This window comes from Haliotis rufescens, unplaced genomic scaffold (assembly GCF_023055435.1).
Source record: "Haliotis rufescens isolate VD_foot unplaced genomic scaffold, xgHalRufe1.0.p SCAF_10, whole genome shotgun sequence".
Taxonomy (NCBI): domain Eukaryota; kingdom Metazoa; phylum Mollusca; class Gastropoda; order Lepetellida; family Haliotidae; genus Haliotis; species Haliotis rufescens.
The window spans coordinates 22,263,918-22,290,149 of NW_025963780.1; the positions used below are offsets into that span (position 1 = coordinate 22,263,918).

Below are 26,232 nucleotides of genomic sequence, written 5' to 3' on the forward strand. Positions count from 1 at the left end.
ATAAATCAAAACTACAGGGAAAGACAAACGCCGAATAAACAACAGCAAAACACTCGAACATTATTAATTACGTCCAATATGATCGTGTCTTCGTGTTCTATTACAGACGCCGAATTTGTTCTGCCGAACGACCAATAATCGCAACATGTGTATTCTGGCATCGTTCCTCCATCGCAAGTCCCATCGGAATAACCTATACAGTTAGCTGCGTTCTCTCAACAAAGGCAGTACAGCGCTCTGACAGCACAGGCCGTCGAACAATGGGCCCTGACTCGCGTCTAACTGTGAGTGTTGAACTGGTCGTCAGCTGATCTGTACACGATCGTTGGGCGAGTGGGAGAGTTCCATGTTCTCCGTGCACTCCTGCTAATACCACGGCAACTCCTTAGTGGATATGTGCTGCTCCTAGGAAAAGCGCGGGAAACTGTCGTCTGCTTTATTCCCCGTTTCAAGAGTTCTCGAGTTTCATCGTCTGCTGACGAACTGCCGGCTGTTTTCGTCAGTAGAGATCGTCTCCCGGCCGATCAACACATGGATACAGAACCTCTTTAAGATGTAAGAGGACCATTTGGAATTTTATTATAAACTGTCATCGCCAAGAAAAAATGGATTCAATGGATTGGATACGATGCTTTTTGTGCGTGATTTTTATTTCAGCTGTTGATGGATATATCCGAAACCAAGGTACGTTAACCTTTAAACATCAGGGTCAGCTCTTTTCATTTATCTCTTATCCAACTGGGTTCTATTGTCAAGAGCAGCCATACAGGGAGGGATGACAGGGAAGTGTATTCACGATCCTAGATTTACCTAGTATACACTGGCGTTTAATCCTGCTTCACAGACCATGACAACTCGTGCAGTGTGTACATGTCGAGTGTTATCAGATATGAATAAAATTCATATGTATCCATCCTCACGTAGATACGGTACACTATTACATATCAGTTAAACCATTGTCGCGATGTTAGCTTTGCGTTGAACGTTGATAAGGATGTAAGTCTGTCACCGTGTTTGTTCCTTCAAAATTAGCCAATATGAATGAAATATTATTGGTTGTATATTGCATGTACACATCAACAAGTTGACTTTATCTCATTATTATGAAAGTCAATGTTGACACATTAATTGGAACACGGACTGGACTGGGGCGGCAATACGTTTTTATCGATTTCATCCCATTAATCAACCTATTCGTGCTGTTACCAAAAGAACTAGTTTGACAGTTTTGATTCTTGCTTGATTTGGTTAACATAACCATTTATTTCAGTAAGAAGAGCTAATAACGGATATTTTAAGAACAAACCATCCATACAAAGCCATTTTACACACTTTGAGGCCCCTGGGTCTGCATGTCAGCAGCAATCTCCATCGTTAATTTCAATCGTGTGAAAACTAGTCTAAACTTAAACCCATGTGTACAGGTCGATGTTGAACAGCGCCGTCCTTCCAGTGATGTATTTATACCTCTGTGTTGATGGTGGGGAAAGTTACCAGTATCGCACTGGATCTGTACCCAAGGGCTTTGAATGTTAGATACCACATCTTGATAACACTATCACATCTAACCCAGATGTAATACCGGGGCATCAATAAACCCAACTCGCCAACCCAGCCTCAAGATATAGAGGTTCAATTCTGCATGTGCTCAATCCAATAACGGGCCCCATTCAGAGAAACAATTGATTTCTCACTCCGAAGGAGTTTATACAAATGTATCATATTTGCTATTGGTTTTATGGTTTTTCTATTGATCAGTGGGGAAAGAAATTGCTAGCTTTCCTTCCAACTCCTGTCTTCCAACCACGATCGTTTTGACGCAGTTTTCCACGCAACTTATATGGACTGAGAGCTTCGCCTGTATAGTACGATACGGTTAATGGGAATTTGATTGCTTCGTGTAGTACATTATAAGAAACAGGTCGCTTGTTGAGATCTTAACCGATGCGCGAGGACCACATCAACCAGCTGTGCTGTTCAATGTTACAGTGTTCGTAAGCTGTTAAAGGTTATGCAGCGGTCCGGCCGTTTCCGTGTTTAGCCCCCTATTAACGCCACTGGGCTACGTTGTGTAAACAGGACATATGATTTATGTGAAAAAAAGGATAATAAGTTATAAAATAAATACGTGGCTACATAACACAAACTGTCAGTGCTTTCATCTTTGTTTTTGGACTGGCTTTTTAACAGCTGGGTCACATTAATGTTGCGCAGCAGCCACAACCCAGTCATTTGCACGAGTCTCTTTGTTTGGTGAGCATTCGGTGCATTTAACAGTTAAGCGTGATGGATAATAAGTTCAAACAAGGACTGTTCCTAAACACAAAATACTTCGTACGTGAGTTTCACGTGATTCATGCGTTATCCACACCCACTGAGTGAGTCAGTGTGTTAAATATGAATATCAGTTATTATTGTGATCTCATAATGATAATAATAATCTTAAAATTCGCGTTTGTTTGATTTCAAGAGGAGTCCCATCTAAAAAACGATCAACACTCTTCATACTAGTCCTGCACCATGACCGTGGAATATATTTATTTTATGAAAAAAACATAACCTAGGAATATATACAAAAGCAAGTCTAGCCAGCTCAAGCTAGCTCTATTCCACAAAATCAGCATAGGGAATTTTATTTTTATTTTTAGAGTCAAGAAGGATATTGTGTAATATAAGATTTCAGAGACTAAATGTCAGTCTATCTTCATACCAATGACTTCATATCATCTAAGCAGTATGAATTTTATCATAACGTTGTTATTATTGCTAATACAAGATAATGTGGATCCACTTTATCACAATTATAGTGTTATTTCGGTAAAGATTCTAACACCATCATCAATCAGCTTCGTTATTACTGTTCGTGGACGTAAAAGCCGATTTATTATTTAAATGGACAGTGTTAAACTTTAGGACCGCTTGACATGGGTTAGAGGCTTAATTTAACTGAGTCACGTCTTTCAAACTACTACATCGCTCACTCCCCGTCAGTACTGACGTCGCCGCGTCGTTACTGACGTCGCCTTCACTGCGACCTTGTAGGGTTATCCCCCGTGAAATCTGTTTAGCATTAGAACTAAAGCCTCAGCCCCGCGAGGGTTAAGTCACGCATGTAGACAAGGCAAGGTCATTGTAAGGGGGGAATTCGGTGCTGGATATAGGATATACGTCACGATTCCGTAAACAGCATTGTTGAATGTTAATTGCGTATCGTTATAGATAAACGATGGTCCGGTCGAGGTAGCTCGTTACCTATTGTTATAAATGCACGTGTTTAAAATTCCTCGGATAGTTTGAGGCGCATTTTCTTATTGTTGTTGTTTTGGTAGATATGTATGTTTTTGATTACTGGTGCCATCGAATGTAATAAACATGTAAGTCGGGTCGTGTGTTGCGGTAAGTTCACAGTTGAATGCGTGCTTTCGTGGAGACTTTCAAACTAGGCAGGCACGAGGCGATGTTTCTGCGTGTTTAGTTCTTGTAGCACAGGATATGGGTTAAATAATGTATTAGGTCTATCTTAACGTGATTTACACATACAGGTGATCTAATTTATCAGGTGGAGTTGTTAATGTGGGTAGGGTATTAGAGAACACGGGCCGGGAGTTCAACCATTCAGATGACACTTGACAGATGGCGATACGAGAGGCCGCTATGGTGGTAAATAGTTTCTGTCGAGTATAATCTCTCGGGGGTGGTTAAGATATATGTTGCACTCCTAGTCGACAATAGAGTTAGAGTGGGTGGGTGAATGGTGTTTTACATCGCTGTCACCATGCAATACGCCAGTTAGGCGGCCTGTGCATATTTCAACCTGGCTAAGTGAGTGAGTATGGTTTTACGACGCTTTTAGCAATATTCCACCAATATCACGACGGGGGACATCAGAAATGGGCTTCACACATTGTACCCATGTCGGGAATCGAGCCCGGGTCTTCGGCGTGACGACAAACGCTTAAACCACTAGGCTACCCGACCGCCCCTAACCTGGCCAAGCGTACATGTTATTGGTAGTATGGGCAACGATCAACGTTGTCTAGGTAGGATGACAAACGTCGGTCATGTTACACATTGTAGACTTCCGACGCTCATTAGTCCTCTCTTTCGGCAGGTGCGGGCACTGGGGACGTACTATGTGTGTACTCAGCGCCTGCCCCACCCCTAGTCCATCCCCGGTTTATTTCAATCCCCCTCTTGTTGCAACCCTCAGTAAAAGAGAAATTGTGAAGTGTCACTTTCATCCTAAAGGTGCGAGTTATCGCTCCGACATCGCGGCAGTTTTCAATATGTCACCCCGATCTGTCGTCCGTGGTCCCATCCTCCTCCAGGATGCACCAAATATTGAGTTCCTGTAGTAATATCCAACCATTCAACATCGCCAGTAAGCCACCCATACCTACACATTCGAGCCTAACCCAAGCAATGGCTGAAGTCCAAATAAGTCCCGACCTTTCCCCTGACCTGGACATGGCCAGGGTCTATACCCCAGACCCCACACTCGGAGGGTATCAGTCCCAGATGCCCCAAAAGATCATATTCAGCAACGATCAAGACCCTCCCATCAGCCCAGACCCTATACAGTAAATTTCAGACCCTAAAAGTACGTCATCAAAGATCTAAGTGTATGTCATGAAAGACCTAGGTATACGTTATCAAAGACCTAAGCGAACGTCATCAACGAACTAGGTGTACGCCATCACAGAGCCAAGTGTAAGTCATCAAAGACCTAGGTATACGTTATCAAAGACCTAGGTATACGTTATCAAAGACCTAAGCGAACGTCATCAACGATCTAAGTGTACGTCATCAACGAGCCTCCAATTAACCTCCAACAAATATACAGACCAATAACGCGTCCCAGCACATAGACCAAAATAGACTTAGCTAGCCGTCATCCAGACCAATGCCCTACCCTCCATTAGACTGAACATATAGTCCCTGAAACATAACTATGCATGTATAAGGTTTAATGCAAATTACTCTGCAAAGGAACCCCGAGTAAGGAACCACCTTTAATATTATATGTCAGACAAGAGATACAAAGAGTATGAGTATAGACTGTTAGATTTGTGAAGTAGACACAATTTATGGATAACAACTTCTTTAATACTGTAAAAAGCCGCCACAAGCTATCAATCAACAGAAATTAAGGCTATTTCATCTGATCCGCCTCCTGGGGCGGTCGGGTAGCCTAGTGGTTAAAGCGTTCGCTCGTCACGCCGAAGACCCGGGTTCGATTCCCGACATGGGTACAATGTGTGAAGTCCATTTCTGGTGTCCCCCGCCGTGAGGTTACTTGAATATTGCTAAAAGCGGCATAAAACCATAGTCACTCACTCATCCGCCTACTATGAACTCATCAAGCAATAATCACTTATCCTGTTTAATTGGCTTCATGTCCCATTGGCTTCCACCTGTGTGTTCGCTGTCCATCGTGTTGTGACAGTATTATCCTTCTGTTGTCATTACCTACTCATGTTATCCCACTCATGTATGCAATTATTGTTACTGTTAATCCTCCACCTATATATATTGTGTACAATGTCCCTAACTAAGGCAGGCAAACAAATAACCTTCTTGTGGATACCCGCCCACGTAGGAATATACGGTAACGAAAACGCCGATAAAGCAGCTAAACTATCCCTCAAAATCCCAGAAATAAGCTTAAACTTACCCATCTCAAAATCAGAAATTAAAAGTGTAAACAAGCAAAAAATCACCAAAAAATGGCATAACCTATATCTAAACTCAAATAGCCAAATCAAAAAAGTGCTCAGCAAACCACTAACCAAACCCAAAATTCTCCATCCATCGAAAAAAATCGACAGAGTAATCACTAAACTCCAAACAGGACACACCAACCTAAATAACCACCTAAAAAAATTTTAAAAAACACACTACAGGTAACTGCCCACACTGCAAACAACCAGAAACCCCAGAACACGCACTCATCCACTGCACACACTACCTAACACATCGAACCGCATTACAAACCACCCTCAATCTAAACAAGGCTCTAACTCTAGAAGCAATACTAAACCCACAAAATAAACTAGAAAACTTCAAGGCCTTAGGCGTATTCTTAATAAAAACGGAACTAATAAAACGCATCTAAAAACACAATAACCTACCAAATCAAAATCACATAAACAAACAAACATCCACCATACCCAGCTCCCTTAGTTCTCCTCCCCAATCCCATCGGCATCTATTCCAAATCTCAAAATTCCCAAATTCTATATAAGCAACCCCTAAAACCCTCTTGGGTTGCACAGACCACCTTCGCCCCTTTCGGAAACACATTAAATGGCTTGGCCGGGCCCGTGTGCGAAATACGCATCAGTCGGAAAGCGCACGTTAAATCTCCAAAGTAAGTAAGTAAGTAACCCTCATTCAGTCCTGCTTGACAGCGGTATAAGGACCTATACCGAAACGTCGCTTTTTACAGTATTAAAGAAGTTGTTATCCATAAATTGTGTCTACTTTGTCATCCGACAACTTCTAAGTAATGCCTATCAAACAATAGATCTGTGAAGGGGCTGCTTTATTAATATAAGCTCTTGGGCCTGGAAGAGAGTCTACGCCTCTACATGTTATAGGAAATATCACGAAATCTTTGTTCTTCCCTCATACACAGCACGCCAGAACCCACATCAATGGGTTTCAGAAACCCGAGTACGCTAACACTATATGAGGATTTTCAACACCAGACTCTCAATATTCAAAACTGAGCATCTGTCTCCATCATGTAAACCTAACACTATTTGCTAAGTAGCGCGACAAACCTCCAAAACTACATTCATTATGTGAAATTATGGGCTGAGCAGAATGGATATAGTTCATGACAGGTGACGTCCAAACAACGCATTCACACGCCCAACATTCGAACAATTAACGAAACAAACTAACACCACCTCCTCCAAACCCCACCCTTCAACAGCTCAAAGCAAACAATAAATTACCCCCTACTTGAATCAAGCAACGCTCGGAGTAATCCAAACATCAGTCCACGGCGAGGTCCACAAAATGTGATGGCCAATATGTCTACACCTGTCAAGCCAAGTTACCCTCTTTCATTGTAGTGTTGATTTAAAGCATCACTCCTACTGTGATACAGTTGTAACTTCAGCGGCTGATTCTGCCCGCGGGGCATGACTTTAAATCTGATCCCCCTTCCGCTGATGCAGGGTCACGAGTAGGTGGCGCTCTACATATTGCGTAACGGCTTTCTCAGGCCCTTTTCTCGGGACCGACCATTTAAATTTATGGGGGGGGGGGGGGGGGGGGGCGTAATTCTGAAATTATTTGTTTCAGAAGATGTTGGATAAATAATACTCTTCACCGGAGATGCTGTAATTAATACGCTGTGGTTTCCCCATAATTGTTAGCTCTTCCATTAAACGAAAACTATCTTTAAGCAGAATTTTAAAAAGTCGGCCCATAATACATAGGGCGTCCCACGGGGCTGTAGGATGGCCTTGTGCTTGTGGTTTACGCGTTCACACGCAGACCAGGTTCGACTCTGACATGGGTAGGCACCAGTAACGGGATCGGGTGGTCAGCCCGCTGACTTGGTTGATGCATGTCATCGTATTCCAATTGCGTATACCGATGCTTATGATGTCAATCACTGGATTGTCTGGTCAAGACTCGATTATTTACAGACCGCCGTCATATACTAGAATATTGCTTAGTACGACGTTAAACACCAAGTAAACAGACACCACTATTTGCTCTCCCAAGTCGTGACGTGAATGGAAAATATTGCTAAAAGCATACTAACTCGTTTCTAAGTAATTTAATTTAATCTGCATCAGTTGTGTCTGGAGCAAAATATTATTTCTTGATTAATATTTGATGCGGTTTGTCTTTTATTGCGAAAACACGTGCTCTTATAATTGTATGTTATCTGTTGTCAAATGTCGCCATGCGTGTTATATTATCAGTGTCAGGATACTTTGATATTGGGTTCGAATCCCAGATCATGGTCCTTGGGTCCTTGGAACAGTACTTGATCTTTCTCGTGGGTTTTAACTACATGTAAGTGGTTAATATCTCCACTCAGAATCCGGACCCCCCCCCCCCCCCCCACACACACACACACACACTCACTCACTCACTCACTCACACACACACACACACACACACACACACACACACACACACACACACACACACACACTCACACTCACACTCACACTCTCACACAAAACACATTAAGCTGTCTTGTGGTAAGTGGGGAAACGCATTGATGATTCATCACTGAAACCTATGCCACGATACTAGCATACTGGTCATGCATCGATACATGTGTGAATAACAATAATGTAATTAAATCAAAAAGAAAAATACAAATTAATTGAGAAACAGAATATATACACACCAATAGCTTGTTCATAAAATACGATAACACTCATTTACATATTTTCTCTATAAATATGCTAAACCACTGACCCATATTTACATATTAGTAACATATAACATGTATATAACAAGTATATAGCAAGCATATTACAGTAAAATATTCAGTAAAAGGTAATAAAACTGTAATTATGCAGCAGAATAATATTTTGTAAAGCACAAATGCAATATGCATATTTGTTTGTATTTTCTTAACGCCGCACACAGCAATATTCCAGCTATATGACGACGGTCTGTAAATAATCGAGTCTGGACCAAACAATACAGTGATTGATAACATGAGCATCAATCCACGTAACTGGGATACGATGACATGCGTCAACCTGACCACCCGATCCCGTTAGTCACCGCTTACGACAAGCATAGTTGCCTCTTACGACAAACATTTATTGCTGAAGACGTATTCTAACCCGGATCTTCCCGCGTGTGCATTGATACAAAAGGATACAAGTTAATATAAGGGTGACATTAAAATGGTATGAGAATATATAATTAAGAAAGACTATTGCTTCCACGTACGAAATATCTCAAGACACAGTTATAGTAATCGACCCCACGCTACACAAAAGGGTTTTCTTAACATGCCATGTGTCAATGTGTCGTTACTGTATCGCATCGCAACGCAACGAGGTGTACCGTTACAGCCCTACTGACCGTGATATAACAGAAACGATGGAAGCACTGTTTTGAACGGTGTTCGCAATTCGCAGTGCTGAGTTCTGTATCTTAGGGGAGCCAGAACGTAGGACCGAGGGTTCGAATCAAAATTCTTGGTTTATCAGCACCAAACCCGTGTTCCCGAGCTTCACCAAAGACGTAAGCGTCTAAGACCTGCACCCTGTTTTCCACCCACATCAGGCTAACTTTCCGTGATGAAGCTAAGACAATGTTCAAAGTGGCGTTTAACCTTACTCACTCAATCACAATAGCTGTGACGTAGAAACATTGACAGGCATTAACACAGCATTAAACATCATGATACAAAATATTGCCAGTTCGTACAAGGTTTCAAATATTTTAATATTTAATATATATATATATATATATATTATTCATATTTGTAATTTACAGAGCCCCAGATAGGCTGCGTGTCTGCGTAAAAAAAGGAAATACAATAAAAGTTTCATTTTAGTTTCTTGCGAACAAACATGCTCGAAAGATTTCTAAAACCCACGTCGCTATATAAGTGCAATATTCTTGAACGCGACGTTAAACCCTATATCACCTCAACTCACCTCTCACCAGTGTAACATGTGTTTGTTTGTTGTTTAACGCCGCACTCAGCAATATTCCAGCTATATGACGGCGGTCTGAGAAATTTGAGTCTGATTGACATCATGAGCATCGATACACGCAATTGGTGGACGATGACATGCATCAACCAAGTCAGCGAGCTCGAAAATTTGATTAGATTTCCGAGATATTGGATTATTTTCAAAGGATACAATTCACGAGATGCAATGTTATTTCCTAACACAATGCAGACACGTGTATGTAAATTTATGAATCATATCATGAACACCCTTGTTAAGTGCTGTTTGGTAACAGGTGGGAGAAACATCAATATAATTATAATTAATTCTGCCACAAATATATTTCAATATTTGCGTAGACTGAGCGTGATGCACTTCGGAGCCCCAGAGATCGTATTTGAATAATAATTCTGAATCGATTTGTATTCCGGTATACTGACGAATTTCTAAAACGCTCCAGTTGGGACATTTTGGAGAATGAGAGTGTGTATTATTTTACGCCGCCTTGATTAATATTCCAGTTATATGACCATCGTCAATATTTCACGGGTTTGTATGCACTACGTTCCTCCATCGTGCTTTGTTTGTTTGTTTGTTTGTTTGTTTGTTTAACGCCACACTCAGAAATATGCCAGCTATATGACGGCGGTCTGTAAATAATCGAGTCTGATTGACATCATGAGCATCGATCCACGCAATTGGGATACGATGACATGCTTCAACCACGTCAGCGGGCCTGACCCCTAGACTAACATTTAGTCTGTGGAATCTTATATTACACAATATCCTTCTTGACTCTAAAAATAAACAAAAATTTCCGATGCTGTGGACTAGAGCTAGCTTGAGTTGGCTAGACTTGCTTTTGTATGCGTTTCTAGATTGATTGATTTTTCATAAAATAAATATATTCCACGGTCATGGTGCAGGACTACCTGACCCCGTTAGTCACCTCTTACGACAAGCATAGATGCCTTTTACGACAAGCATAGATGCCTTTTACTGCAAGCATGGGTTGCTGAAGCCCGATTCTACCCCTGATCTTAACGGGTCCCTCCTTCATGCGAGGAGGGGCATCAGGCATGGACTTCATACCTGTACCCACGTGGTAATCGAACCACGGTCTTAAGGGTAACGAGCACACGCTTTAACCACTCGGCTACAACAGCCAACCATGGTGGCACAATCGTCTAATGCGTTGTGCAGAGTTGCGCCCCCTTGGTGTGATAGAATCCCAAGGTCTTGGGTTTGAATCCCAGATTCGCCCTGATTATGAATCCAGGTTTGTCGGCACCACACCATTGATCGTGTGGTAAACGTCTAAGACCTGCATTAATGCAGGCATTCCTACCGCATCAAGCTGACATATGAAATACTGTTCAACGAGGCGAAAAATCAAGCTCACTCGCTTATGACTGAATGGCATTACAATAACGATATAGGACAGGAGTAAAAGCACATGATAATGGGCGTTTAATTTACGCATTAATCGAGCGCCGAACTATTTTATTGGAGCAACCTCATCCGCTTATGGCTGAATGACATAACAATGACTTTAAAGGCTAGGAGTAAAAGCACATGGTAATGGGCGTTTGAATTACGCCTTAACCGAGATCTGGGATGTTATTACTGAAGCTGAATTTTAAATGGTCTGGCAACGCGAAGAAACAAAATACCCGTCAACATTCACAGACAGTTTCTTCAGGATAATACAGTCCGCATACAGATTCCGTGTGGTATGGCCGGAATAATAATGACTGTGCTGTCGTTTACATTTATGCTGATCCGTGATGATTTATGGCGGAACAGATTCCATGTGACGTCACTCACGATTCAATGTATTTATTACTGACTGCCGGGGAAAAGAAAATATACACCCATGTTTGATGGTGGCTTAAAATGAGACAACTGGTTTTTTCGATGACGATGTGTTTGATACAGTGATACAGATTAGAGGGGGTGGGGGTTGCTTAAGTTTGCGTTATGTTTTGGTCAAATCCAATTTTTAAGTGCGTCAATTCTTGAGGACAGTAGTATATGTACATTCTAATATGATCAATAACTTGGAACCTATTCCCGGTACACAATGGGCTCGTTGGTTCACATTGAGTCCGTTTCGAATGACTATACATGTTGAAAATAGCCGTTAAATCAAATTTATTCGTAATTAAAACAAGCTGTGATGACACTCGTCCCGTGTTGTTACAACTCAAAATGCCCGCTGACATCTCTCATAATGGATCAAGGGTATTATTGTGAGAACGTGGAGATATAATATACTGGATGACCGAGGATGATCAGATGTGAGATCTGGCAATTATATAAACATGACCATCCTCGATTATCCAGTGTATTATATCTCCATGATCTTACGACCCGTGAAGATTCCGGGGTAGAATAGGTCTTCAGCAACCAATGCTTGCCGTAAAAGGTGACTCTGCTTGTCGTTAAAGGCGACTAACGGGATCGGGTGGTCAGGCTCGCTGGCTTGGTTGATGCATGTCATCGATCCCAATTGCGTGGATCGATGCTCAAGAAATTAATCACTGGATTGTCTGGTCCAGACTCGATTATTTACAGAGCGCCTTCATATAGCTGGAATATTGCTGTGTGCGGCATAAAACAACAAACCAACCATGATCTTACAATAAATACCCTGGATCCATTAGAGAGAGGCATGACATTCGTTCATGATATCAGCCACTGGTTTGCCAGGTCAGATTCGTCATATCGCTGCAGCCAGTGAGTGTGTTCATTTATAACGCCGCTTTCAACCGTATGCTATCATGGTGTGTCAACTTGATATCATGGTGTGTCAACTTGGTATCATGGTGTGTCAACTTGATATCATGGTGTGTCAACTTGATATCAGAGAAAGTCCAAAGCGATGCACTAGATTGTGTGGTCCAGACTCGATTATTTACAGACCGCCGTCATATAGCTGGAATGTTGCTGAGTGCGGCGTTAAAGAACAAAACAACCAACCAAAGTGGTGCCCGTTTTAGATGTTTACGATATAACTTTAAAATTGCTGACAATTATAAATGTGAAAAACCACCTAGACTAACACTTAGTCAATGAAAACATCTCTTCAAAAACATTTCTTTAAAATAATTAATATATGATTTCTTTTCTTCGGAAGAACCTTTAATCTTCTGCTGTTTTCATATCATATCATATCATATCATATCATATCATATATGCCTAGGCTTTTAGTTGTATATATTCCTCAGTCATGGCGTTTGTTTTGTGCTTACTTCGTCAGGGACTCATCATAGAGTTCTTTGTTAACTTCTTGACTGATCTGGAAACAGCTGAACGTCACTAACAAATGCCCTTTCCACGCGTTTTTTTAACAATCAGTTATGGCCGTTGCGACAATTATATGCACGGTGTGTTCCGAAGGCCGTTTTGTTCACTTCGCGACAAAGCCGAGACCGACAGGTGTGCTCCGTACAGCGACAAAGCGTCGCGAGGAGTTCATTTTGCTCCGACAACAAAAGCAGCCTGATTAAAACGTGATAGTGTTTTGTGATCGAAATTAGGACGCACGGAAATCTTACGGAATATTGTGCAAATTAGTTTCTTTGTGAGCGTCACTGCAGTTGGAAGGGAAATCTGTCGACATCAATAAAATGGTGTTTCGAACATATTGGGCATGCATCGGTTAAACTTAGTGTACAATTAATAGACCCTAGAGCATATAATGTCAGTATCATTAATAATTACAGTGAAACCCCGTTACTGCAGACCCTGTTAATCCGGAAAACTGCCTTGTCCGTTGGGGACGCGAAATTCTATACAAAGTCGCGAGCGCGCGCGTGAGGGTGTGTGCGTGCGTGCATGCGTGCGTACATGTATGCGGTTGCGTGTGTATGCGCGTTTTCATGTATGCGTGTGTATGTGTGTGCGTGCGTGTGTGCGTTCGTGTGTGCGTAGAAGCTTATTCATCGTTGTTTAAGGTTTCCCGCGTCACGTTACAGGGCTGGGTTCAAATCACTAAACAGGTACAATGTAAGAAACCTATTGCTTGTTATAGAGTTTGAATATTGCTAAACGCGGCGTAAAACCATACTCACCCAATCATTCAAAGATAAAAATGATAGTGAAAGAATGAAATATAAGAATGTTTTCATGAAGAGGTGGTATTTGGCATGAATTAACGTATGTGAAAACATCCGATACAATCATTTGGAAGTTGTGTCCCTTAGGTATGTCAGGAACCTATGATCGTCGGTTCAAATTCTTGGTTATTAGATTTGTTGTTCGATCCCCGGCCGCCTCATACCAAAAGACGATCAAAGATGGTACTTGTTGTTACCCTGCCTGGCGTTCAGAAATAAGGGGATAAAACAAGGACTGGTCGGCTCAGAGTCCGTATTCATGTTAATCTGTAGCATGGTATCTCAGTGGGCTAGCACTTTAAAATCGGTATTAGTTCGAACTAGTACAAGCAGCAACACAAACACACGCACGAATGTCGGACGCGTCGTTAAACCTCATTTCACCTATTCCCACAGTAAGCCGACAAACCTTTCGGTTAAACCTAACTCATTCACTTCTGCTGTCTTTATGAACATAAAGAAACTCGATAATCCAGATTTTCTTAACCTGGATGCAATCCCGATTAACGGGGTTTTGGTGTTTCTAGAGTGAATCCAGTTTGACAATGATCGTAATTGTCACAGGCAGCTGGTTACTGAGAAATCGATAAAAGGTTTAGCGGTCATTATGTTCAAAGGAAATTTCTTTCATCAAGATCACATCATTAGCCGAGTATCTGCTTTTAGAACAAGCTTTTTCATCAACAGATTTTGCCTTTTTGTTTGAAATCTAATGCTGGACGTTTTCAAAATCCTGCCTCAGAGACATTGTCGTACAGCCCTATTTATTCCGGATAGAAACACGCAAGCATCTCACTTAAACATGTCTAAGATATTGTACTCGTGTTTATCATACTGATTATGATGGCGAATAGGATATGCAATATTTATCATTTATGTCAGGTATTAAGTAATTGTATAATGTACGCACTTTGGTTGAAGCTTCGGATCAAAACATTAATCAATATATCTTAACATTTATGTCATCATCTTTTCTGAGATTACTTTGTAATAAACTGTCGGGCAAAAGAAAGTATACACATGGAAATTTGATGTGACCATGAAATTACAAACGTTATTAAAACGTTACCAGTCTGAAAACAGTCGCCGAAAGACTGCAATCAAAGGAACCGATCATTTATTCCTGGGGAAGGGGGTGTCACAGGTTTTTGAAAATAGCATAGCCATCCCCTTTATGATTTTGTCATTTTTCGTGACCCATCCCGAAGAGACAAATATGCAAAAGAACTATATAATATTTTTTATCATAAAATGTCCATTATATTACGACCCTCCAAGAATATATGTTGGTGACCTTTCCCTGATTAAGACACACACGCACACGCACACGCACACGCACACGCACACACACACACAAATCACACACACAAATCACACACACACACACAAAACAAAAATCACACACACACAAATCACACACACACACACACAAATCACACACACAAATCAAACACACACAATCACACCTGTAACAAGTGAACGGTCCCCCAAGACCTCAAGTTACAAAACACTACTTTGTTACCCGTATCACCCTCGAAAAAACTTTTCTTGTTTGTTTCATTTTTAGCATCAAACGTGGATGTACACTATCTTTTTTCCCGACTGTCTATCATGTGGTGCCATAACCGAACAATTTATACACTGTGCAATTTCCTCATACCATGTAAGATAATATGATCTTTTTATATAACGTCTCACAAATTAGTTTTATCGTGAAAAGCATCCTCGATAATCCAGAGAGATATTTTGGTTCTAAATGCAACAATCCCTTAAAAAATAATATTGGCACAACCCTAGTCTGTCTTACAGACCCTGATACAAATATATATCAAATACAGCCCATGCAAGTCTATAATGTTTGGCAAGTCTAGATCACTGCACTGAAAATGAAGAGAGTCACTGGGCCCCTTTTTATTATATTTTTATTAAGATAACTAAACAACTGTTTTTTTATGTACGATATGTTCATTTCAGAGACTAGATGTTAGTCTAGCACAACCCCGAAATACGCCGAAAAACACCTTTGGCACGTCCCCTCGCCCATTCTATCGAGGGACAAATCGTTCCCCTTGTCAATGACGGCTGTCAGTTCCTTCTTGGTCGTACCGGAGTTGCTGATCGATGGGAGCGTGATAGAGCCACCATGTCGACACCAAGTGATAGGTCTGAGACTACCCAGTTTTCAAGTGTTTACATTCGATAGTGGCCAATACTTACGGACGTCATTTAACAACTAACTTAAGGTCGTATCGAATCAGAACTGTGTACATTGGAACCTCCATTTGCCGTCTATGAGTGTTTAAGAGTATCGTCAGAAATATTGATTTTCCGGTTTAACGAATTGGCGAAAATCACACATATTATTGTTTCGTTTGTAATGAGTGATTAATCAAAACCTCCTGATAGACAGGGGGAAAGAAACCTGACGTTCTCCAATACGCTTTTTTGTCTGACTCCGAGCCGACCAGTCCCTGTTTTACCCCTTTAATGCCGAGCGTCAGGCGGGGTAGCATCAAGTACCATTTTTTAACGTCTTTTGTTATTAGGCGGCTGGGGATCGAACAACGAATACTCCAGAATTTGAACCGACGATCATAGGTTGCATGCGTCACCACTCGCCCCTTTCCGTAACCTGCAAGTGCGAAAATACGACAAACCAATCAGACTGCGGGTATGACTTCAAGTTCTTCGTCAAAGAATCCCTCAGGAACATTTTTTTATTTTAATATGTCTTGCATCTAAAAATATACCCAAAGACACAGTTAAATGTGTTCAATCATACTCAGTCTGTATAATTCCGCATGTCCCGATGTGCTTTAAATTGCATCTGACATGTATGTAATATTTGGGGAAATATATGTGAACCATTACGCAACGAGTTGACAATTGTTTAAGGTATGCCCGTTTGCGACGAGTCGCAATTCGGCTTGTCCGGAATAACACGAGTTGGTTCCGAATGCATATGTTGCTCACATACCGAAGGGACACAACTTCCAGATGTAATGTTCCATCACGTTAACTCATGCCAAATTCCACCTCTTCGTGAAAAGGTTCTTACATGTCATTCATTTACTGTTTTGATTTAATAAATGGCTTATCATAGCTTTCCCCTTATTTATTCCCATGAGTACATTGTCATACTATGCTTTTATTCATCTATGTTCCTTTATTTCTTCCCATCAGTATATTAAATATCATTGTAATATCAGTCTCACCATTTATTTGTTGGAGGCACGGGTGGCCCAGTCGCCTAAGGCGCCACGATTTTTTGCAGAGTTGCGTCCCTTTGGCACGCCAGAAACCTATGATTATGGGTTCGAATCCCGGTTCGCCCCGATTATGATTCTGGGTTTGTCAACACCATACCGATGCTCGTGGGTTTCACCGAAGTGGTAAACGTCTGAGACCTGCATCTCTTCGGGTTTTCTTTCCACATTAAGCTGACACATCCTGATATAACTGGAATACTGTTAAAAGCGACGTTAAACCCAACTCACTCACTCATTTATTTGTGTGCATGGATTGTGAAATAGGACCAGTCGGAATGTCTGAAGAATTCATATAGCAACACCGCAATCCAATTACTAAGACCCAGCCAGAACATATACACCGTGTACCTGTCGCACTGTAGGTTTCAAATGCGCCAAATCATTGGATAAATCATGTGTAACCATAGCTAGAGAAATGATACTGGCACTCTATGAAAACGCATAGTGGAATTTGGGAAATAAGTTTTTGAAGCAAATGACTGAAAGCAAAGGAATTGGTATGTGGCAGTGAGGTCTTAAGGCATGTCACTTGCAGTAACGTTGTCTGGAGTACGAATCCTCCTTCCCGTTGTCATGCTTGGTAATACCATCCAGTTACTTATCAAGTGTCAAAATCCACTCTGAATTTTCAAAGTGTGTCAGTGTACAGTAAACTACGTTTATAACGAACACGTTTATTACGAACTGACGGATATAACGAACTTATTTCTTTTGCCCCGACCATTTGCTGTACATGAGCTTTATATGCTTATAACGAACTACGGTTATAACGAACTAAATTAGTGGTCCCTTTGAGTTCGATATAACCGTAGTTTACTGTATAAGCTATATTGTTGCAGATAACAAAAAGCACACTTCATTTTAATCAAAAGATGAAAGATGGTCTAGAAAAGCTAGAGACACATAAAGATATCGGTTAATCATGGGAAATAAAACATGCCCCAAGGTCCTATCGGCTTGCAGTCTCGCGTTTCACACAATTATTAAAATAATCATTTCGTTGAGACAAAAACTTCCAAGTAAACTTGAAATAAATATTGTTTTGTTTATAAAGGTCGATACTGTGACAACGCGCGAAAGGTTTTCACTAGTCTTGTAATTAATTAATTTTCATTACGAAATGAGAATTTTCGTCAAGGTTCTGGGAACATGGAATCGATACCTTTCAAAGCAAAGGGAGAACATTTCGCCTGTATGTAAAAGTAAGACAAATGTTAACTCGGCGCAGTGTAGACCTTGAGGAACAATCTCCACAAACATAAACCCAGTCATGCGCACCGGCACATCGCTGTGCGGAGTTGTTTACCGCCTCACTTACGTCAAGTGGTCATAAAATAGAATTCCTGTTAACCCTTCCGATTCCAATGATAGCGGACATTATTTATAAATGAAGCAGAAAATTGAATTTTCTGACGTTGATTAAGACAGTAGGGGTGTAATTGATGTATTGACATGAGGAGACGCGATTGCATTCGTTTTCTGTAGCTGCAAATGAACATCCCCAAAAGTTATATTGTATGCGAGCTGTTGCTAATTAAAATGGTTTCCTAATATATATGCGCACCAAGCATGTCGTACTGGTAGACGGAAGCCCAGCGTTCTTTGGTTTCGCATCTGTTATCCATACAGGAAATGAACAGGCTGAAGTTATTTATAATCGTGGATATAAGCGATGTATCTCCTACTTCGACTGGTAATTATCTTTGTATGCGCATTATGCCTATCTACACGGGCTCTGGCTATGATACAGACGGGAGCTACCCATGCCCACGTTGCTAGACCTTTTGGTTGCTCCCGTGTTGCTGTCACTAAACTGATGCATCGTTACAGACAGAACGGACAGACTTCAGACAGGCCAAAAACAGGCAGACCAATGGTAACTACGCCCAATGAAGACCGATACTTGCGTACTTTGCATCTCCGGAATCGTTTACTGACGATGACGTCATTAGCGACGAATGCCTTAGGGCATCTTGTCAGTCGACAGACAATGGTCAGGTGGCTCAGGGCTCAAGGAATTAGGGAGGAGGACAGTTATTGACAGCGCAACATCGTCGCCAGAGATTGCGATTGGCCCGGACTGTACGACGTTGGCTGCGCCGTGACTGGCAGAGGGTCGTCTTCATTGATGAAAGCCGTTTCTGTTTGTTCAGAGCTGATGGAAGACAACGTGTCTACACCCGAAGGGGAGAACGGACGGCGTCATGTTGTGTTCAGGAGGCAGAGGGGGTGTTATGGTGTGGGGAGGAATTTGTTGGCAGGAGAGAACCCAACTTGTCAATGATAACGAAAATTTGACAGCGTTACATGGATGACATTCTTTGTGCGACTTAACAGCTGTGGTGTCCTTTATCAGCATAGCAACGCCAGACCCCATACAGCCCGAATCGCAAGGAACTTCCTTACCGACAACAACGTCAACGTGTTGCCGTGTCCTGCACGCTTCCTAGAGCAGGCTACGTTTTTCTAAATTTGGGAAATCGAAAACCGAACGTTTTATGAACGTTTCACAATGCAAGAATATTTTAATTTATATGTGTTTTATAGCTGGAATATTGCTGAGTGTGGCGTTAAACAACAAACAAACATACAGACATTATGACTGAAATGCGGTCATATTGAAAATGCCTTTCAGGCCCGTTTCTCAAGCAAATCTGCATGTATCATTATGAATATCGATATCTAGTTGAATATGTCTTATGCAGTATAAGAGTACACTTTTTTGTATGTTTAATTTCTGATCACGCTACGACTTTTGTTCGTCACTTACTCCCGTTTGTCAAGTATTATTGTATTTTCAATACCACTGAAACTACAAGGCATATGGGGCATTTTTGCCGTAAAAGGCGAGTATGCTTACCGTAAAAGGCGACGCTGCTTGTCGTAAAAGGCGACTAACGGCATGGGGTGGTCATTCTCGCATGTCATTGATCCCAATTGAGTGGATCGATGTTCATGATGTCAAGCACTGGATTGTCTGGTCCAGAATCGATTAACTACAGACCGCCGTCATATAACTGGAATGTTGCTGAGTGCTGCGTTAAACAACAAACAAACAAACAAACAAACAAAAGCATATGGGATGAAACTTCGCATGAATAATCCTTCCCACGGTGTCTCAAAAAGTATTCCTTCATAGCATTCCGACCCGACTGTATTTCTTTATACTTCAGGCAAAGCATTGTGGTTCTGTTACGTCTCTGCATGGTGAATAAATAGCGATTCGGGTGCATTGAATTGTGGTCTCCTAACATGGCAGAATAACGTAATGGAAATCTCAAATCGATTTGAGTTCACTTAGAAATAAAGTGCTGCGGGAAAAATATCATAATATACATGTCGATATACACTATGTGCTTTCAGATTTGCTGGTGTTATTGAGTACTTCGCGAACCTTTGAACACTTAAAACTTCCGCCTGATTCCATCGGTTACATGTGAAATATACAGGCATCGAAAACTCTGATGACACATGTTACTTTGATAGAACAAAACGTTCGATAATCCATTGCATTTTATGTACTTACTACAGCAATGTCGAACCACTTCTCGTGCCCAGTGACTCTGATCTTTTAACCTTATCACACCAGTGTCAGTAAGAAATAAGGGGCCACGAGTGGCCCAGTCGTCTAAGGCGCCGCAATTCGCTGTGCAGAGTTGCGTCCCTTGGGCACGCCAGAAACCTATGATTGTGGGTTCGAATTCCGGTTCGCCCCGATCATGTTTCTAGGTTTGTCAGCACCATACCCGTGCTCGTGGGTTTCACCGAAGTGGTAAACGTCTAAGACCTGTATCACTTGCTGACACGCCGTGATATAACTGGAATACTGTTAAAAGCTGCGTTAAGCCAAACTCACTAACTCACTCAGTAAGAAATAAAAAGTGACCTTTTTGTAAAAATGTCGATCCTTTTTATTATATCGGTTATATTCAAGATGTCCGTAAGTCAACTGCACTGCACATGCAGTTAATACCAGCTTAGAAGAACCACTCGCGGATCTGGCGCGCCCTCTTCATCGTGATCCTCTGTCTCCGTGTGACCCAAGGGCAGATGTAATTGATTCAGCGAGCTGATGCATGGTTGACAAGAAGCCTTTGGGAGTTCATTACAGCTCCACCAATAAGGTCAAAATGTGTATTACTGGGATTATCGGATAAGGTTAGCGCGGACGTGACCAACTTGTCACAAACCCCGTATAAAAGTGTCTTTTAACTCATGTTGAATTACCCCAGTAACAGTCAGATGGCGATATGCCTGTGAGATTCCTCTCAAATTGACTACATAATATTTGATATGCTGATATGCCGACATTCCTCAATAATTGCCACGAGAATCGTTCCCACTGTGTCTCATTGCTGCACGTCACAATGATCTTGGTTTCCGCAGTGATGCTGCCATGCATAGTTGCGTCCCTTAGCTGTGTCGGGTTCCGCGGATCTTAGGTTCGAATCCTATTTGCCCAGAATATGATCGTTGGTCTGAAGGCACAGGATTGGGTTTTTTGGGGTTTTTTGTTTGTTGTTTTTGTTTTTTAACGCCCTCAGCAATATTACAACTATGTGACGGTCGTTAGTAAATAATCGAGTCTGGACCAGGCAATCCAGCAAAACAGACCCGTCATGATAAAACTGCAGTACAAAGTACTGACAGGGCCTTGATACTGTAAAGACGTTGTGAAACATGTGTTGGTGCGTATGAATAAACCTAGGTAAGGTTTAGATAAATGTGGGGAATCGAACCGGGTCGGTGGCTGAGGAACCAAGGCTTTAACCACTTGGCTACCCCACCGCCGTCAGGGATTGGGAATTAACCACATATGTTCTGAAATGTACATACTGAAGACCTTTGTTTGTGATGTTTACTTAATCACGTTTGCGCTGCATGCTGACATGAGAAAGTAAAACGTGTTTTGAGAGTTCAAGGCGACTTTAGTCAAAAGCAGTCACAAAAATGTATATAATAAAAGCATGAAGCACTAATTTAATTTTTGCATGATGGGATCACATGTTGGAAATGCTAAAAAAAACTATCAGACACATTAGATGAATTTTTGATAATAAAACCTTACCAGAACAAGAAAGGCATGACGTAGGTACTGCAGAAACTCAAAGTATTTTGCATACGTGTAGATGAAAGGGTACCTGTCCTTTGAGATTTGACAAACTGCGTTGGACTTGTGACAAACCAGCTTAATAGACTTTGGTATTCTTTCCTAGCTGATTAAACTATACCACAACGTAGGATATCGCTTTGATGTATGAAGCTTCAAGATAAGTCTATTAAAACTAGTGTTCGAGCTTTGAGATGAATCCTCGATATACCGTGTTTGCCTCTTTATTACCCGCGTCTCTCTGAGGATAAAACAAGTAGATGACTGTCTAGTTGGTATCCTTTCACACAAATAAATTTTTCTGGAGTTTTAAAATTTAGGAACATGTTCGTTGGTTATCTACTTAAAAACCCACATCACCTGAATGGTCTAGCGAAGTTCACGTGTAGGATATTCCTTTATAATTTAAAAAAACTTGTAATTACCTATTTCCTGATACAATATTGAGTGGAATCTCCAGAGTTCGATCCCTCTCATTCCGGACACCGGTCTCGCTTCCAGGCTACCCTATTTGGAACGTATGATCTATTAACCAGACCCAGGTACAATAAATGCTATAATGGTTCACCAGAATTTGAACTAATTGAGCTCCTAAACATCCATATAAAATGTTGATCTTAAATCTACCCAATAAACTTACTCGCTCGCTCGCTCGCTCGACCGCCCGCCCGCCCTCCCTCCCTCACCCACCCAACCTCCCTCACTCACTCACTCACTCACTCACTCACCCACCCACCCACCACTCACTCACTCACTCACTCACTCACTCTCACCCACCCACCCACTCACTCACTCACTCACTCACTCACTCACTCACTCACTCACTCTAACTCACTCACTCACTTTTAAGTTCAAAGAAAATCACGTTGTCTTTTCAAATAACATTCGTCTTCAATCTGATCACCAAAGAAAACCCAGGGAAACTTATTGATTTCTATGGTCATACAAATATTTGCGGATCAGATATATGAAAATTGTAATAACCCGGCGAACTACTTTGCTTGGAATAGCTCACGTAGATCTTCCGAGCAAGTGTATCCCCGGTACCTCAGACTTATCATGAGATCATTAGAATTGGGACTCTGTGTGAATTGTTCAGGCGGGAGAGGTTTGGTAGTCTAGTGAGTAGAGCGGTCGATCTTTAAGAAGAAAAGCAACGAGGTAGCTCAGTGTATAGAGCGTTTACACCAAGGGCCGGGGTTCGATTTCCCACATGGGTACAACATGTGAAGCCCATTTCTGGTGTTCCCCGCTGTGGTATTGCTGAAAATGCTAAACGCCGTCAAAGAGCTGGAATATAGCTGAACGCGGTGTTGAACAACATACAAACACGATGTTGACGGTTTGAATGTTGAGATATTGAGATCCATTGTCTTTACTTAGTATTTCCCTTGATCCCGAATGATCGAGCAATTGCCTTTACGAAATTGACACGTTGATCCTGAATGATCGACCCATTGCCTTCACGAAGTCAGAGACCATACAACTGTATACCGGTATATGGTCTCTGACGAAGTCGAGACCTTGATCCTAAATGATCGACCTATTGCCTTCACGAAGTTGACACCTTGATCCTGAATGATTGACCCATTGCCTTTACTAAGTTAACACCTTGATCCTGAATGATCGACCCATTGCCTTTACTAATTCGACACCTTGATCCTGAATGATTGACCCATTGCCTTTACTAAGTTAACATCTTGATCCTGAATGATCGACCCATTGCCTTTACTAATTCGACACCTTGATCCTGAATGATTGACCCATTGCCTTTACTAAGTCGACACCTTGATCCTGAATGATCGACCCATTGGCTTTACTAAGTTGACACCTTGATCCTGAATGATCGACCCTTTGCCTTCATGAAGTCGACACCTTGATCCTGAAACATCGACCTATTGCCTTCACGAAGTTGACACCTTGATCCTGAATGATCGACCCATTGTCTTTACAAAGTGGACACCTTGATCCTGAACGATCGACCCATTGCCTTCACGAAGTCGACACCTTGATCCCGAATGATCGACCTATTGCCTTTTCAACGTTAACACTTAGTCATGAATGATAAAACTCTATTATATAGAATGGGAAAGGATAAATACCGAAGATGTGACCAAGGCCATATTTATATTAGTTCCAACCCACCTGTATGACTACCGAAATTTAACCTTTAAACCTTTAAACACCACCTCAACTTTTTTCCATTGTACGACTTAAAATGAGTGAATTGGGTTTAACGCCGCTTTTAACAGTATTCCAGTTATATCACGGCGTGCCAGCTTAATGTGGGAGGAAAGCCCGAAGTGATGCAGGTCTCAGACGTTTACGGCTTTGAGGACACCCACGAGCAGGGGTATGGTGCTGACAAACCCAAAACATAATCGGACCAAACCGGAATTCGATTCCACGATCATAGGTTTGGGGCGTGCCCAAGGGACGCAACTCTGCACAGCGAATTGCGGGGCCTCAGACGACTGGGCCACTCACACCCCCGTATGACACAAAAATCAATACAATAACATTGCATCAGAAAACAAAACATCCGAAATCTCTCACCAACCAATATATCAAACGTGAATATTCAGACATGTTTGCAAATAACGTATTGCCAAACCAAGCGTTTAAGTTTTGTTTTGATAAAGTTTCAAAAATATCCCTATTCAGATGACCGAGGAAACGAACTTCCAATGGGATCATCGGAATGCTGTGTTTCCGAGTGTATGTTGCGCTTGTTTGGATTGCCAACACTGAAAAATCTCCGTGTAAAATCAATGGCATGAGCACGTTTCACAGCCGAGCGACCCCGATGAATCCTTCACACAGCGCATTCCGCCACTTCCCACTGATCTCTGATAGTAATTACGGGTTGTTATTCTTCATTACCGAGAATATGACAGCAGTGTCAGGAGCCGTTTGTCTCTTCTTATCAGCTGTCAGTCTTGCAAGCGACAGGGCCAAGCCATGCGCGGAGTTTGAGATTGGCGCAGCGAGAGCCCCCGATGCAGTCGCTACAATTTGCATCTTTCTGATCTCGCCACAATCCCGGAGAGTTCAAAGTTGTAATTAGACTGAGCTGACGAATATAACGCACTTTTTCAAGTCATTGATTAAATTACCCGATAACACACGTCCCTCTGTGTCTATTTTATGTGGAATTATAGAAGCATAATTAGAAGGTTGGGGTCAATTTATTCCAGATACAGGGCGATGAAAGCCGAGGAATATTCCCGGAAGGCACTGTTGTCCACAGTTCATCAAGGTCAAGGTTGCATGATTGTTGAATGTCCATGACGTCAAATTACACCGGCGCCAGCAATATTTCAGTCATATTGTGACAAGACATAGTAGAACATTTGTTTTCTAAAAGGCTTGACATTAAAGGACAATAAAAATACCAGTAACTATAACAGATTATTTTATACACGAGTCTAAAAATAATACTAAGATCACATTGTTAAACGACGACACATTATAAACTCAGGCAAAAAAAGCAGAAACCAAAAGCTGACCACCTAACTGGGGACTTACAATTCCTCTGCTTCCGGAATCCACAGCAGGATTTACACGTCTTTAGCTGCTGACTTTTCACCCTACAACAGCCGGCTATTTTACTTATTTGACCTGGCCTTGTTCATCAAATGCTTATCAATGCTTTCATCAAGTATCCAGTATACTAATTGTTTGGTCTATTATGATAAATATTCTGGACCCAACGCACCATATCTTCATTTTCAACCCGATTCGAATGGTGCGACGCTGAAAAATAGCCATCCAATCAAATAACTCTCATGAGCGAAAGAAAGTCTGTGCAATGTGAGTGATTCGACGGATTGATATCATGACATCATTTCTGAAACGAAACTACATCGGCGAATGGGTCTAGGGACAAGATAATAGATATAATTCACTATACAATCGAGGATGACTGATGCCGATTTCTGTAAGTCAACCGACATATTTTATGATAGTGAGTGAGTTGGGTTTAACGCCGCTTTTAACAGTATTCCAGTATGTTAGCTTAATCTGGGAGGAAAGCCCGAAGTGATGCAGGTCTCAGA

The 26,232-nt window shown here is 41.6% G+C and overlaps 1 protein-coding gene across 1 annotated transcript in view; it reads left to right on the forward strand.

The window, feature by feature from the left end:
- The first annotated feature begins 224 nt into the window (after positions 1 to 224).
- LOC124130853 overlaps positions 225 to 26,232 on the forward strand; it is a 168,153-nt gene continuing 142,145 nt past the window's right edge. Inside the window, exon 1 of the mRNA XM_046493888.2 lies at positions 225 to 684. Coding sequence (XP_046349844.1) covers positions 606 to 684 — 79 coding nt within the window. The 5' untranslated portion in view covers positions 225 to 605. The remainder of the gene's footprint in view (positions 685 to 26,232) is intronic.